Genomic DNA, 15,200 nt, shown 5'->3' with positions numbered 1-15,200 from the left:
CCCACATAATTTGTCCACTGGATCTTGATGTGCATGTCCCAGCATGTGAGAGTCTTGAATGCTTGGAAATCGATGGCAACTCTTTTTTGGCATACTTGCGGTATGCATGCCATTCGGCAATGCTCTTAAACAACTGACGATCAGTAAATGTCCAGGCCTTGGATCCAGCTGCACCTGGGAATGGCTTCTTTGAGTCTTTGGACTTCAATGGTTGTTTCTTCCCTGCCAATCCGAGACTATTTTCCTACACTCTTAAAAAATTGAAAACCATTACGACAAATTCAGAATAATACTCACAGGTGGATGGAACAAAAAGGTTGGTTCTGTACCCAGAAATTCTCTAAGTCTAGAAGAAAAAAAGTTAACACCTGCCAGAAACTGCATAAGACGGCTTGTGAGAGATGCAGGAGGCCAGTTTCATGATGGCTTAATGGAGGCTTGATTGATGAACAAGGGAATGATCATCATCAAGTAGTAAAAACCCTCCAGGATGCAAAACGGAACCAAAGAAGATCCTGGGCAACATGTGGGTGATGTTTTAACACAATTGTCCTAGTCTACTTGATATGCTTATATTACTAAAACAGTCTCAACCCCCGCACAAGGCAACCCCCATAGACTTTTTATACATTACAAGTTAAACCCCATTAAGGTCCTGGAAATCAGGAATTGGACCAACCCAGGTTGTTGTCTTTCACGTGAATGATTTCTTCAGGGGTTTGGTGGATGATGAAATGTGATCTCCAAGTTGCCAAGTGTTTGTCATATTTGCTGAAAGTTGACTGGCTGAATCTTTTGGGACACTGTGTTATTATGATAAGGTTGAGATATATATATGCCATTAATATTTGTTATACTTGGAAATTATTGACAAGAAACAAATTAAGAGAAAAATTACCAATTCCAATAAGAGATTTACCAACTATGCTAACCAATCCCCTATTAAATCAGGCTTTTCTTTCTTTTCCTGTCCGGTAAAACAATGGAAATGCTCAAACATTGAAGCTATATAATCATAATGAAGCTGAATTAATTAGTGTATCTTGAAGTATTGGGAAGGGGTGAGCCATTAAGGAAGTGGGAGGACGAGTGGAAAGTGTCTCTTGGGCTGGAAGCTTGGCACCTGATGCCCAGCTCCTCTCACTGTGGCAAATGTCAAATCCCCTTGTACACTTGTGTATATCCACAACCTGTCAACACAAACACAACATTGAATTAAGATCTAATTATTAACCAAAAAAAAAAAAAATTCTTAATAAGAATGTCAAGCCAAATCCGCGGATTGGGTATCGTCGTTTGAACTGAACGAGTCAAGTTGAACCCAATCCGCCCTCTAATTGCGTGAATGCGGGTTGTACCAAACAGTTTGGATTCGGTAGTGGATATAAAAAACCCAACCGTTTATCTGTTTTTAAAATAAGATACATTTCCAAAAAACTAGAAATGAACTCTCAAAAGTTCGTATTGTCATCTCCATATTCAATGTCTAATCTCATTGTTAGTAGGTTTTTAAGTCTACGCATTGATGTGTAGTGTTACATATTGGGAACCCTCGATCAACCTTCAAAACTCAACCCAATTCGACCCATAAAGCCCAACTCACACCAACCCAGCCATTTTGGGTTGGGTTTTGCCACAGAAATTTAGAAAGGATTAAGGAAGAGGTAAAATTTACCTCGCCACCATGAAACCAGCATGCCATGGAGTTTTGATAGGAAGGTTCATCGGTGTTATAGACATCGGGTTGAAGTACTGGCACTCTTCCATCTGTGTCACCACTGCAAAATTTCGATCATAGGAAAGATTCGTCAAAATTAAGATAGAATGAATGTACATATAAAAGAGGGTGAGTAATGAATAATTTATTTTCTATCATATGGTAGCTGCAGTAAAGTCCTCAACCCATATGGCAATAATCAATATTTTATGTTTGAAATTGACTTTGATCCATTACACTTTTAATGATGAACAGCCAAATGAGGGACCTATACATGCACGTTTTCCACAAAAGTAGAAGTGAGAGAGATGAAATCTATGAAAAGCTCGGGTCCAATGTGTTTCATAGCAAAAGCCTTAGCCTTTATTATCATTATCCCATCACTGACAAACAAATGATATACCTCTGGAATCCGATAGAGAAATTTAACTGAAATTAATGGTTTTAATTTACTGAATATCCAGACTCGAAGCCCGTTTGACATGAACTCTTGTAGGAGGAGTAACTGTTGAAGGGCTATCATTCCAATTTTGAAGGATGCACTGCATGGCTCCCAGTCATGGCCAAGTTTTGTGACGTTTGCATGCATAGCTTCTTGAAAATCGGGCCTATTTAGATAAGCATAACATAGTAATCGCTGCATGGATCGAAATTCATGATCTGCACACAACCAATTAATCAATCAATTTCTTGAGTTTCAGAATTGTTTGATTGGAAACTTTTAGCTGATGTTAACTTATGAGGCCCCTTTGGGGTGGGCAGTGAGATTGGAATGAACGCATAAGGGGATAGATGTTGTATATGTCCAGTAGTAAAAGTTCTGGTTAACAACTTGAGTGGCTGCATCGCAGTCATCGGATTGATTTGAGGCATTGGATGAAAAATCACAGGATTTTTGGATTTGATCTGCAACTTCATACGAAATTAGAGCATGATTTTTGAAGTACTCATACATCTCTAAAATCAGTTTCATCATTGATCACAGCATTCCCAACTGCATATATTTGATTAATTTGTTATTGAGAAGAAAATTAAGTTTCCGTCATCATTGGAACAAAATGGATTCAACAAAACTGTTTCCCGAAAGGGAACTAAGTGTGTGAATGTGGGGACTGCTAGCTGGACCAAAGAGGACCCCATAGCAGCCTGGTTTACTTTATACAACCCAAATACTTTGATGTCTAAAGCAAACAAAGTTAACATTTACGTTGAAAGGATACATCTAAAAATGAGTGACATACACACCAAAAATGATTGATCATAGACACGGCCTGATAGACGCCCAATACACCTATAGTCTCACATTAACTTTATTGATTTTGGAAACCATCTGATATTTTATTGGATTCACATTCCCATTAAGACCTTCTAGATTATCAAACAAATTAAGGCCTTCTAGGACATCATGAATCCTTTTTTTGTGATTATTATATTACCCACAGGTAGAACAGACAGAAAAGATCAATAAGACTTATCATCTACAACCTACCCCAAAAAAAAAGTCAGAGATACTAAGAATTCTATTAAGTGTTTGGGTAAAAATCACATTAGTAAAGTATTAACAGAAAGCTGGCTTTTAGTTTAAATACAACAATTAAGGATGGTGAAGCAGTTAGTTTTTATGGAGTCATACCTGATCACCTACACCAGTAAGAACCAAGCCTCTCTTCATACGGCACTGATCAACCCTAAGAGAAAGCACTTTTAAAACACAATACACACAATCCATATGCCTATGCATACCCAAAAAAGAAGACATAAGATTCAATATCTGTTAAAAGCGATAGTTCATTGTGTTTTCTATCATGGCAACAGAGTTTTGCAATGACTAAGACCATAGGGGAGGCCTAAGAATAACGCAAACGCATCCAACACTCCTCTCAACGCTTTAATCATCTTCTCCTCAACCTACCCCCTTCTTTTCAATCCCACCCATCTTTATCATTGTATTTTTCAATTATGATTCCTTATTAAAACCCTTCTAAAACCAATCCACACAAGTTCGGTGGCTAAGCAGTTTCATTCTCTTGTCATAAGCAAACCCCATGACATAATAACAGGTTTCACAAAAAATTGAAATTTGAACCATTTAAAAAAAATATAAAGGCCTCTTATAAGCAAGCACCAATTCGGTATTAGTTCTACACTTTCAGCAAATTGATTTGTAACTGACTGCAACTTTAAGTGACATTTTAGCTGTTTAAAATATTTTCAACGTCTAAAAGTACAATCGAATTAAAAATCCATGCAAATCAAAATAAAACAAATGTGATAGGTTATTACGGGGATGAATGGCCATTCCATTGATTGATGTCAATGCGTCCTTCGACCAAAGACAACCTATGATGGTTCATAGCAAGCTCCTCTAGATACATCCTCATTGAAGAACTCGATCTCGAAGTATTGGAAAAGCCACGTGAATCATTCTGCAGCTTGTAATACAGTGCTTGCAGTAACTTACATCTACTAATTATCGCATTCCTTCATCAAAAGAAAATAATATCAAAGTCAATTATATTTTAGCTATAGTCAACGTGATTAATTTTAATAAACAGTTAATTATCCAGTTATGAAGATATTTCACCAGGACTTGCAAACGAGAGAGCATCGAACGAGGTCGAAGAGATCGAGAGATGAGAAGATTGTACAAAGGATGTCGCGATCGAGAGACTCGATAGTCGTAGGAGGTTTCGAGCTTCTCTTCTTCGACGGTGAACGACAACCGGAAGTTGTCAATTCCATGGGCGCCTCGCTGTCGGCGGCCAAGACACTAGTACAGTTTACAAAATGCCAGTGGCGCCAGCGGGAGAAGACACAACAGAGACTCCGATTTCAGTTTAGTAATTAGGAAAAAATAGTTTACAGAAGTACAGAACCCATGCCTTTTGAGATTTAAACCGCGGTGTTGGTCCTGTTGGATGATTGTATATGAAAGAATTATTGGGTTGAGGCCTTCGGCCCAAAATTTCGTCCATATGGAGATACCAGATGGTCTCCGGCCCATTACCCCCAAGCCCGAGGTTCTTCACCTTCAACTTAAACGTAGAAACAAACATAGCACCATAAAAAGATTTCGGACAGTTTAGACATAATTATTTATCCCCAACAAATTCCCCCTACCATCACATTTTTTTTTTTTTAACCAAGGTGTCCAGACTAACTTACGTATACATCAACTAATCCTCGGTGGAAACTAACGTAACAACCCACCATCACCGCCCCTCATTTAAATCTTGGGAGCCTAAGGGATTCGAACCTGAGATCGTACACCTTAACCATATATCTAAACCCTAGTGAGTAAATATGGGTACGGCAAAAAAAGGGTACAAGAATTTTACGGGTATAATATGGCAAACAGTGAAAAATACGTTTATAAAAATTCGGCCATAAAATTCGGATATGGGAAAAATACAGTACGGGTATATACGGGTTTAGTACGGTGCATTGTCAATAATACGTTTTGAAAAATACGGCAATATCAATCTTAGTTTTAACACTTTTATGGATTACCTAATTAAAATCAATATAGCATTTCAAATACAAAGTATTCAATTAACCAATAACACAAATATACATTATATAACTGATATTCAAATTATAGTCTCTAGACTCAAACACAATATTTAGCCATGATTCTTTACTAATTTAAAACTTGATAAGTTTGATATTAAATGCAACCAATTTTAACTTCTCATTAATCCATTAAATTATGTTAAATCAAGAACTAAAATTGTCTCACAAATCTATATAAAAGATTAGTGTTACAATGCAACCTGAAATATAAGATTAATCAATAAATAAAATAATTTCATAAAAGGATTTGTTAATCACTTATTCACACTAGCACCTACCGACTCACTCTCACTGTCTCACACCACACAGTTGCCGCAAAACCGCAAATCGTCATCAGCTCTTCCCACTTCCGCAAAGCCCAACCACCCATGGACCCTCACCCCTTCCTTCTTAGCACCTCCACCTTCCAGCGGATCCCCAGTGGCCACCCAGCCTACCTTCCTTTCCGAAATAACACTTTAAACTAAAATCATCAGCCACCAAAATCAGAATCAACAAATGAAAAAAAGTATAAAAGAAATCCTGAAATTCAATAGCGTGGATGAAAATCATTGGGAATTGTACTCGGTAAGGGGCTACGCTAGAAGTGGGGACGCGTGAGATGGTGGTTAATTCGTGAATAATCTCTTCCTTTGCCCACTGATTTCTTCTTCCCCCACCAAAATGACGTCGTTTCAATAAGTTTTTTTTGCTTTTGCAATAATTCGTGAATTATACGCGAATAGAGGTGGGCAAGGGACCGGTCCTTTGCGGGCCCAGGCCTGGGCCCATTTGGGACTGGTCCCTTGGGACTAGTCCCAAATGGGACTAGTCACTCATGGGCCTTGGACCGGTCCCAGGCCCATGAGAAAAACCAAGACCCGGATCAGGCCCTAGGCCTGGTCGGGACTGGTCCCGTGGGCCCAGGACCGGTCCCATGGGCTTGGATAATTTTATTTTCCCCCCTCAATTTTTTTTTATATTTTGGGGGCAAAACAAAATTTTATAGGGGGTTTTTAGTATTTTTTAGGGGTAAAATTTATAAATTTTATAAATTTTTTGGACCTAGAAGATTTTTTTTTTTTATAAATTTAGTAAAATTTCATTTTAACCCTCGTAATTTATATTTATTTTAAAATTAATAGAGGGTTTTATGTAATTTGGCAGGGGACTATATTGAAAAAATACAAAAAATTTGGGCCCAGGCCTGGGATCGGTCCCAGGCCCGGGCCTTGGAGGAGGGCCCAGTGGAGGGCCCGGGCCCTCCTCCTTAGGCCTGGTCCCGTTTTGGGACCAGGCCTCAAGGACCGGTCCTAGGACCGGGTTTTGGAGCTGGGCTTTTGGGCCCGGTCTCAAATGCCCAGCTCTATACGCGAATTATACGGATGTTCCAATAATTTGCGAATAATTCGGCAGTCATTTAAAAAGTACATAAATACGCGTTTTATATGCGAATTATACAGCTGGCTGTATAATTCGCATATAAAACGCGTATTTACTAACTAAGATCTCAACACTTGTCCCAACACTAGTGCATCCTGTTACACCATCTCTTTAATGGCATCACCACAACTTTAGCCGCCACCGCCCACCACCACCATCAGCACCCAAATTTTTTTTAAAAAAAAATTCTCCCGTCCACCCTTGTTATAGTAGCTCCTCAAAAACAATAGAAATTTGATCACCATGATAGCAACCATCGCCACCACCATAAAATTAGCCAATACCACCAACAAATTAAAAAGCACACTGACAAGAATTGGTAATGAAGATTATTGGTGGCCGTTGGATATATATAGGTGTAGATGAAGTGTTTTCCGATTTCGTTTTAATTTTGAGACCATATCAATTCTTTGATTTTTAGAATTCCTTTTCGTTAAGGGAATTTTAGACTTTAATAAAATATTATTTATTAGGTAGGGTGCATTTGGGGTTGTCGTAACTTTTCTTGTAATCTTTTTGTTACTGCTTGTTGCGGACGAAACTGAGAAAGTGAGAATGAGAAACTTTACGATTCTTGAAATTGAGAGGTTTAGGGTTAAGCGATTATTTTATATGTTTATTTTGAGGCTCTTAATCATATATTCTTATTTAAAAAGAAAAAAAGAAAAAAAAAGAAACTAGCATAGTCTCACCTAACTGTACACCAAACTGAGGGGCCAGGGTAATTGAATGATTCCCAAGAAGTCCATACGATGGTGGTCGCTGGCTTGTGGATTTAGACTTAGGTAATAGTCATTCTTTGGCTTTCTTTTCTATTATTCTTTGGTAGACTGGTTATATCTTTGTACTTCTGTATAGCCATACTGAATCATAACTCTTTGGGTGTTCATGGAAATGGATTAGATGCCTTCAACGACTGAAGCCAAGAGTAAATGTGCACCAATTGAGGTGAAGGCAAATTTCACTGTAGACTTTCGCAAGAATTCTGGTATTGTCTAATGTTTTATGCCCATCTTGTTTCTGTTCTTCAAATTCATATTTCTCCTATGTGTTTACATGATTCATTCTTATAGCCTAATAGCTGGGGCACTTGTTAAATACCCAATTGAGAATAAAACTTAGTTTTTCATTCTTTAATATATAAATTCATATATTTGCAGTTTCTAATTTTTTTTTTAATTTTTTTGTCATGTAGAACAGAAAACTTTGGAATACCCTATGATCTTGGAAAAGGGAAAATTTGTGCGTTGCCTATTGACCCATGGTGTCTGGCCACTAGATTTTGATATACATCTCCCAACATGTGAGAATCTTGAATTCTTGGAAATCAATAGCAATTCCTCTTTGGCATACTTGCTAGAATACAAGCCATTTGGTACTGCTCTTAAAAAACTTAAGATCAGTAAATGTCCCGATCTTGTTCTCCATCTTCACCGGATGGAACTCACCTCTCTTGAGCCTTTGGAGTTCAATAGTTGTTTCTTTCTCTCTTGCTCAATCCAAGACTATTTTCCTCTCACTCTTAAAAAATTGAAGATCGTGAATTGCCCAAATTCAGAATTAGTACTCAAGGTATTGATGGAACAAAAAGGTTTGTCCATTAAATCCTTGTTGATAGAAGGTTGTTCTTCACTCTTCTCCATTCTAATGGACAAGTTACCTTCCACTATCAGACACCTAAAGATAGAAATTGTGTCAATTTGACATCGTTCAGTGCATCTCTGAGATAACAAAAGATCCTTCTGTCGTTTTTTATGTTGAAGATGATTCAAATTTACCGAATTTGGCCTTATTTAGGGCCCTAGATCTTAGAGAGTTAGAGATTTGGAATTGTCCAAATCTTGAGCTCTTACCCGAGGGCTTGCTCAACATCAAGAATCTTGAGCTACTGTCATTAAGTAATTGCTTTAGTCTTGTGTGTTTCTGATGGGACTTGGATAATGAGGGTGTAGGAAAAGTGAAATAAGATAGCAAGCAGTGGATTGAAGGGATGTTGGCAGGAAACTTCCATGGGCTTAGGCTAGGACAGGTGGCGATTGGGGGTTGGGATAGCAAGAGAATTCAGTTCGGGAGAGAGAGGGAGAGAGCTGGAGGATAAAAAGAGAGGGAGAGAGCTGGAGGATAAAAAGAGAGGGAGAGAGCATATTAGGGCAGAGAAGAATATAGGGAAATTTGGGAGGAGCTAAACCTTGAAGTTAGCAATTAGGGAGGAGTTGACCCTTGAAGTCCAGCATTGTTTTTCTTTTCATGTTTTGATTTTCTCCTTTTGGGTTGATGTGCTGGGTATATTTTGTTGTTTGCTACCATTGTTATCAATTTGTTGAATATCAATACACATATCTATTTTCTTCCTATTTCTTGGTTGTTGGCTGTTATTATTTTACTGTTTTGTTGAGTTTTTGGAGTGGGTTCTCATTAATTGGTATCAGAGCAGATTGGTTGTGGGATGTTTGGTACAAGAATGGAAGTTAGAATGGCAAATGTTGAGAGGGAAGTGTCAAAACTTGGGAGAGATATTGGTGTTGTTCTGGATGGTTTGATGGAAATACGAGCTTGGATGAGAAGGAAAGATAAATAAGAAGTAAGGAGAAGAGATCGAGAGAAATCATCGGAAGTTCCATAGTCACGGGAACTATTGACAACCAAAATATGGGAAATCAAACGGAGGTAGGAGGAACTTATGAATCTATTCAGCAGTAGAAGTGTTGGAGGAAGATCAGAGTAAGTTTGAGGTTGTTTCAGCCCTATTAAGTGAAGAGAAAGAAGAAATTTTGAGGGCTACTGTTGTAACTAGGCTGAAACCTGAAATTAGGGTTGAAAAAAGATTGGGCAATCCAACTCAATAGTCCAATTAATTAAGTTGGCCCAAAGAATAGACGAAAAAAATTGGGCTTGGGAGGATTTAAAATTTGGGCTGAGCAAACATGGGAAAACAAATATAACTGGGCTACAAAATTATTCTAGTCTCTGCAGGCCTGAAGACCAGCCCAAAACCCAATTCAATTTTGACCCACCCAGATCTAATAGCCAGATTAATACCCATTCCCTAAATCAGACTCATATTCAACGAAGCTTCACCGAAAATCATTCTTGCTCAGGGTCAACGCCCATGATCAACAACAAATCGACCCCTTTTCGGGGAATGATAAAAGATGAGGAAGAGTTGGGTAAAGAAGAAGAGGGCAATGAAGAAGTGGAGGAGCGGGATGGTGTCTGGTAAACAATCTCCATCTTCCCACCTTGAGGACAAGGTGGTAGTACTTGGGGAGGGCAATGATAGGACTTGGATAATGAGGGTGTAGGAAAAGTGAAATAAGATAGCAAGCAGTGGATTGAAGGGATGTTGGCAGGAAACTTTGATGGGCTTAGGCTAGGACAGGTGGCGATTGGGGGTTGGGACAGCAAGAGAATTCAGTTAAAGGGAGAGAGAGAGAGAGAGAGCTGGAGGATAAAAAAAGAGTGAGAGAGCAGATTAAGGCAGAGAATAATATAGGGAAATTTAGGAGGAGCTAACCCTTGAAGCACAGCAGTGTTATTTTTGTTTCTTTGAATTTGTTTTGAGTGTTTGAGTCTTTGATATTGAGTCGTAGTAAACTTTTATTTTGGTTATCTTTTTTGCAATTCCAAAAGTGTAATACACAGCCTGAATCATTCAACTACAGCCTTCTGTTCTTGAATATTCTGTTAACATTTTTCTCTTTTAAACTGTTACATTTCATTACTGGTTTGTTGAGCTGCTGAATCCTATTAATTTGGTATCAGAGTGAGGTTGCTCACTGCGGTATGGTCAATACTCGAATGGAAAATAGAATGGACACTGTTGAGAAGGAAGTTACTAGGGTGAAGAGAAACATTTCCAAGTTGACAGAAACAGTGGCACCCATGAGGGAGATAATGATGGACGTGCGAAACTGGATGAGGCATAAGGATGAATAGGAAGAAGCTCACCATAGAGCAGAAGAAGAAAGACAACAGAAAACTGAGGAAGAGGCTCGCCAAAGGATGGTGAGGCATGAGGAAGACAATAACTCAAGCATAGGGAACCACCATGACGAACCACCACCACCACCTCTTCCTTACCACGGAGGCTATTACCACCACGAAGGGAGAACTTGACGAGAGTGGGAAGGCAGAAAATTAGAGCTTCCACTTTTTTCTGGCGAAGATCCATATGGCTGGGTTTTTCGCGTGGAAAGGTAATTCGCCCTTAACCAAGTTGCCGACGAGAGCAAGGTCCTCTCCATGGCATTGTGCATGGAAGGGGAGGCCCTCCATTGGTATCAATGGAACAAATCCAGGGCACCGGGACTAACGTAGGCTGCATTCAAGGTAGGTTTCCTGCAGAGATTCAACGGCGCACAAGAAATCAGCCCGCTGGAACTTCTTATGTCGATGAGGCAGACCAGAACTGTGCTAGACTACCACTGGCGGTTTGAAGAAATTGCGGCAATGTAGTAGGAGAAAGGGAGGATGTGCTTTCTGTAGCATTTTTGAACGGGTTACAACCCGAGATCCATGCTGAAGTGAAGCTCCAACAACCAGATATTTTGGGTCAGCCAAATTCTTTAACTCAGATTGCAATCCTAGCCTAGAAAGTGGAAGAAAGAAATTCAGTCTTGGAAAAAGCCAGAGGAGGGTTGGGCCGACAAGGGAAGTTTGGGGAATTAGTAATGGCCCACGTTTCAAGTTAAACCCAATCGGAATGAAAGAGCAAAAAAGAGCCCAAACACACATAACCCAACCCAAAACCACCCAAATACATTCAACATTCAACCCAAAAATTCAGGCCCAAAACACAAATTTCAGGCATGCTTCCACCGAGAACAACTCTAATTACGCGTCAACTCCAGCAGCCACCTTCAAATCTTCCAACTTTCAGCGAGATTTTCCTTTTCGGAGGTTAACAGAATCTGAGATCCAGAGAAAGAGGGAAAAAGTATTATGTTATAGATGTGATGCAAAATTTTCAATTGGGCATAGGTGTAGTGAGAAACAGTTTCAGATTGTTCTACTTGAGGGAGAAGATGAGAATCCAGAGCTGCAGGAAGAAGAGGAAAATGAGGAAGTTGCCGTTGAACAAAATCAAAGCCATGTGAAGCTATCCATTAGCTCGGTGGTAGGAATACAAGGGCCAAAAACGATGAAGCTTAAAGGGAGTATCCACGATAAGGAATTAATTGTGTTGATTGATAGTGGGGCTTCCCACAATTGCATTGGTTTCGAGGCAGTGGGTAGGTTGGAATTACCAGTGGTTACAACCCCGTCTTTCAGACTCAGAGTGGGAGATGGTTATCGGGTGACATGTCAGGGAGAATGTAAAGCGGTTCTGCTGGAATTACAAGGAATGGTTGTGGTTCAAGATTTTTTTCCGTTTGAAATGGAGAGTGCTGATGTAGTACTCGGGATGGCGTGATTGGAGACTTTAGGGGAGACAATAATTAATTGGAAGAAGTAGACTATGAAGTTCAGATCAGGAGAGCGAATGGTACAACTACGAGGGGATCCTTCCTTAAGCAAAACACTAGTGTCTCTGAAGGCCATGATTAAGACTGTACAGAGGAGAGGACAAGGAAATTTGAGAGGCAGTTGGCCCTCGAAGCACAGCAGTGTTATTTTTGTTTCTTTGAATTTGTTTTGAGTCTTTGAGTCTTTGATATTGAGTCGTAGTAAACTCTTATTCTAGTTATCTTTCTTACAGTTCCAAAAGTGTAATACACAGTCTAAATCATTCAAATATAGCCTTCTGTTCTTGAATATTCTATTAACATTTTTCTTTTTAAACTGTTACATTTCATTGCTGGTTTGTTGAGCTGCTGAATCCTATTAGTTTCCCAGAAGAAGGGTTGCCCAGTACCAGCCTAAAATCGCTTTTAATTTTTTTCGTGTTACAGTCTGAAGTCTCTTTCCAATTATTTATATGAGTAGATAGCTTCCCACTTTAAGTCTTTTCGTTTGTCCTCGTCTTGTGTCCTTTCTAGGAGGACGTTTGCCCCTAAATTTGGAAACTATCTATGTGGCTAAATGTGAAAGACTTATTCATGTCTGTTAGTGGCGGTTGCATGGACTCCAGCATCTTTTAAAAAAAAAAAAAAAAAAAAAATTATATGGGGATGCCCACAGACTAAAAACTTTGTGTATGAGGATGAGGACAACTTTGATATAGTTATACACTAAGATTTGCTTCTTGTTTTTATTCAGCTTTCTGGATGATGTTATAATATAATGAAAAAAAATTGTTTGGTTGAATTGTCTAATTTATTCAGCAGGGGACAACGGCTATGAAGGACACACCCACCAATCACTCAAAAAACTGCAGAAAACCAGTATATCTAATAAAGGAAGCTCAAGCAGTCAAACACACACACCCCCAACCAAAACTCCCATAAACGCCATTGGACCAAAAGCAACAGCCGCAAACAACACACTCCCGACAACGTTCACAAACATGACCTACACCAGACCATAATCAGCAATCCTACAAAAGGGAAAACGATTGCCAAAAACCCACAGCAGCACAAGCATCCCACAGAAACCACCCAAGGCTAGATAGCCAGCATCCAAAACCCGAAAAGCTTCTTCTGCCCACAATCACAACCAACTCGCAAACAACCCAATCTCCTCTTAAACTATAATTTATAATTGTTTTTTGTCTCTTTCATACCATGGTATTGAACCTCTTTGAATTGTACACTCTCACAAAGCTATATAAAAACTGACGTATAATCGGCAAACATGAAACTAGGGTCAAACTATTTTAACTCCAAAATTTTACTTGAATTTAGAATATCAATTACTAATCACAGTTGCAGTAGTAAATTCAGTAGGACTTTGAACTAGAACACTATTTATCATGGAAAATTTTGTTAAGGTTAATGTTAAATTTGGAGAATGACTAGAGGATTAGAAATAAGCCAAAGAGCAGAAACACATAAACCTGACTTGCATCTATATGAATCCAAAACTCCCACATTGAAATTACAAAATTTTGTAATTACAAAAGTATCATACCAAGAGGATTTAATGTCATTGGTGTTCATCTGCCAGTGCAAAAACAATAGTAAACATGAAACACTGATATGTAAAAATAAAAGTATGCATACAAAAGTGGATAGGAGAGAAAGAGACTGATTTTATCTTCAAAATTCAAGTTTTTCCCGTCTCCTTGCTTGAAATACCGGCCACTTGGCAACGCTTTCTCCACTCCTTTTCACCAAAAAAGACTGTCAGTTTCTATTGGATGCACATTGAACAACCTACTGCAAGTTTATGGCTGTTAACTAATCACTGAAAATAAAATTTCTAACTGAAATGAGTTCTTTCAGATAACACTTGGATGAGTTGCTGAGCTCAGGGCATCCTTCAATACAAATTGACTTTAGCTTGGTGAGAAGACCCCCCTTGGGAATACACCCGAGTTTACAATTGCTGATGGTCAAGTGTTGAATTGACTCCATGTCATGCAGTCCGTAGGGCAGCACTCGGAGATCTAAACAATCGAATATCGAGAATGACTTCACCTTTGGTGGCAATCCCCCATCAGGGAAGTATTTAAGTTTTGGGCAATTGCGTATCAACAAATTTTCAAGATAGTTGAAACTGTGGAGGGCATCAGGTAAAGATACAAGTTCCAGACAGTCAACGATTTCAAGCTCTTTAAGTCTTGAACTTGGAGAAACATTTGGGAATTCAGTAATTAAGCACCCACTGACATGCAAACTTTCCAGATTAGTATTTGAGTGGAATAAACCTGCTGGTAGGGATTCCAGTATTGGACAGCATGTGATACTAAGATTCTGAAGAGTAAGAGGTAGCTCACCATCTGGAAAGGTCTTGAGAGAAGAGCAACCAACAATCTCTAGGACTTGAAGAGAAAGGCACCTATTGCGCATCAAACCAATAGGTAAGGACTGCAAAGCTATACATGCCCTGATTTGAAGATGTCTAAGAACTGATGGGGAACCGATATCTGGAAGGGTAATAAGACTCCAACAATGAATGATTCTCAATGTGTAGAGATGTTTGAGGCTAAGCAGTCCGCTTGGAAGCTGGTCCATGCTGTAACAGTAAGATATATCCAACTCCTGGAATGAAGTTAATCTATGGAAACACCCAACTGGGAAATAGTCAAATCTGCAAATACACAGCTTCACAAGTGAGGTGAGGTTAGCAACACTGACGACTATCAGGGGATCACATTCTTCCAGCACCAAGACTTGGATTTGTGGAAGGAATGAAATCTGATGCAATCCCATGTAGTTACGGATCTCAAGACTTTTCAAGGAGCCAAGAGATGTGGGCATCATTGAAAATTTTGGACAGTCCTCAATATACAGAAATTGGAGGCAAGGGAAATCTTCAGCACTAAAAGCAAACCACTTTTCCCAATTAGGCATATTCTTGAACCTCAGAGTTTCCAGGGACCGAAAAGGTTTATCAGTACCCCAGTCAATGCCATAGAACTCAGAACCTACATTGCATACACTGTTCA

At 39.1% G+C, this 15,200-nt stretch overlaps 1 protein-coding gene across 1 annotated transcript in view; it reads right to left on the bottom strand.

Annotated features, from left to right (window-relative positions):
- Positions 1-4,603, bottom strand: part of LOC116138218 (F-box/WD-40 repeat-containing protein At3g52030-like) — an 81,928-nt gene extending 77,325 nt beyond the window's left edge. The window contains exons 1-3 of the mRNA XM_031423937.1: positions 4,302-4,603; positions 4,001-4,198; positions 3,351-3,405 (exon numbers count right to left, since the gene is read on the bottom strand). Of these exons, the coding sequence (XP_031279797.1) occupies positions 3,351-3,405; positions 4,001-4,198; positions 4,302-4,459 (411 nt within the window). The 5' untranslated portion in view covers positions 4,460-4,603. The remainder of the gene's footprint in view (positions 1-3,350; positions 3,406-4,000; positions 4,199-4,301) is intronic.
- Positions 4,604-15,200: the final 10,597 nt, after the last annotated feature.

Source organism: Pistacia vera, unplaced genomic scaffold, assembly GCF_008641045.1.
Source record: "Pistacia vera cultivar Batoury unplaced genomic scaffold, PisVer_v2 Contig34, whole genome shotgun sequence".
NCBI lineage: Eukaryota > Viridiplantae > Streptophyta > Magnoliopsida > Sapindales > Anacardiaceae > Pistacia > Pistacia vera.
This window is presented reverse-complemented; position numbering and strand designations above follow the sequence as displayed.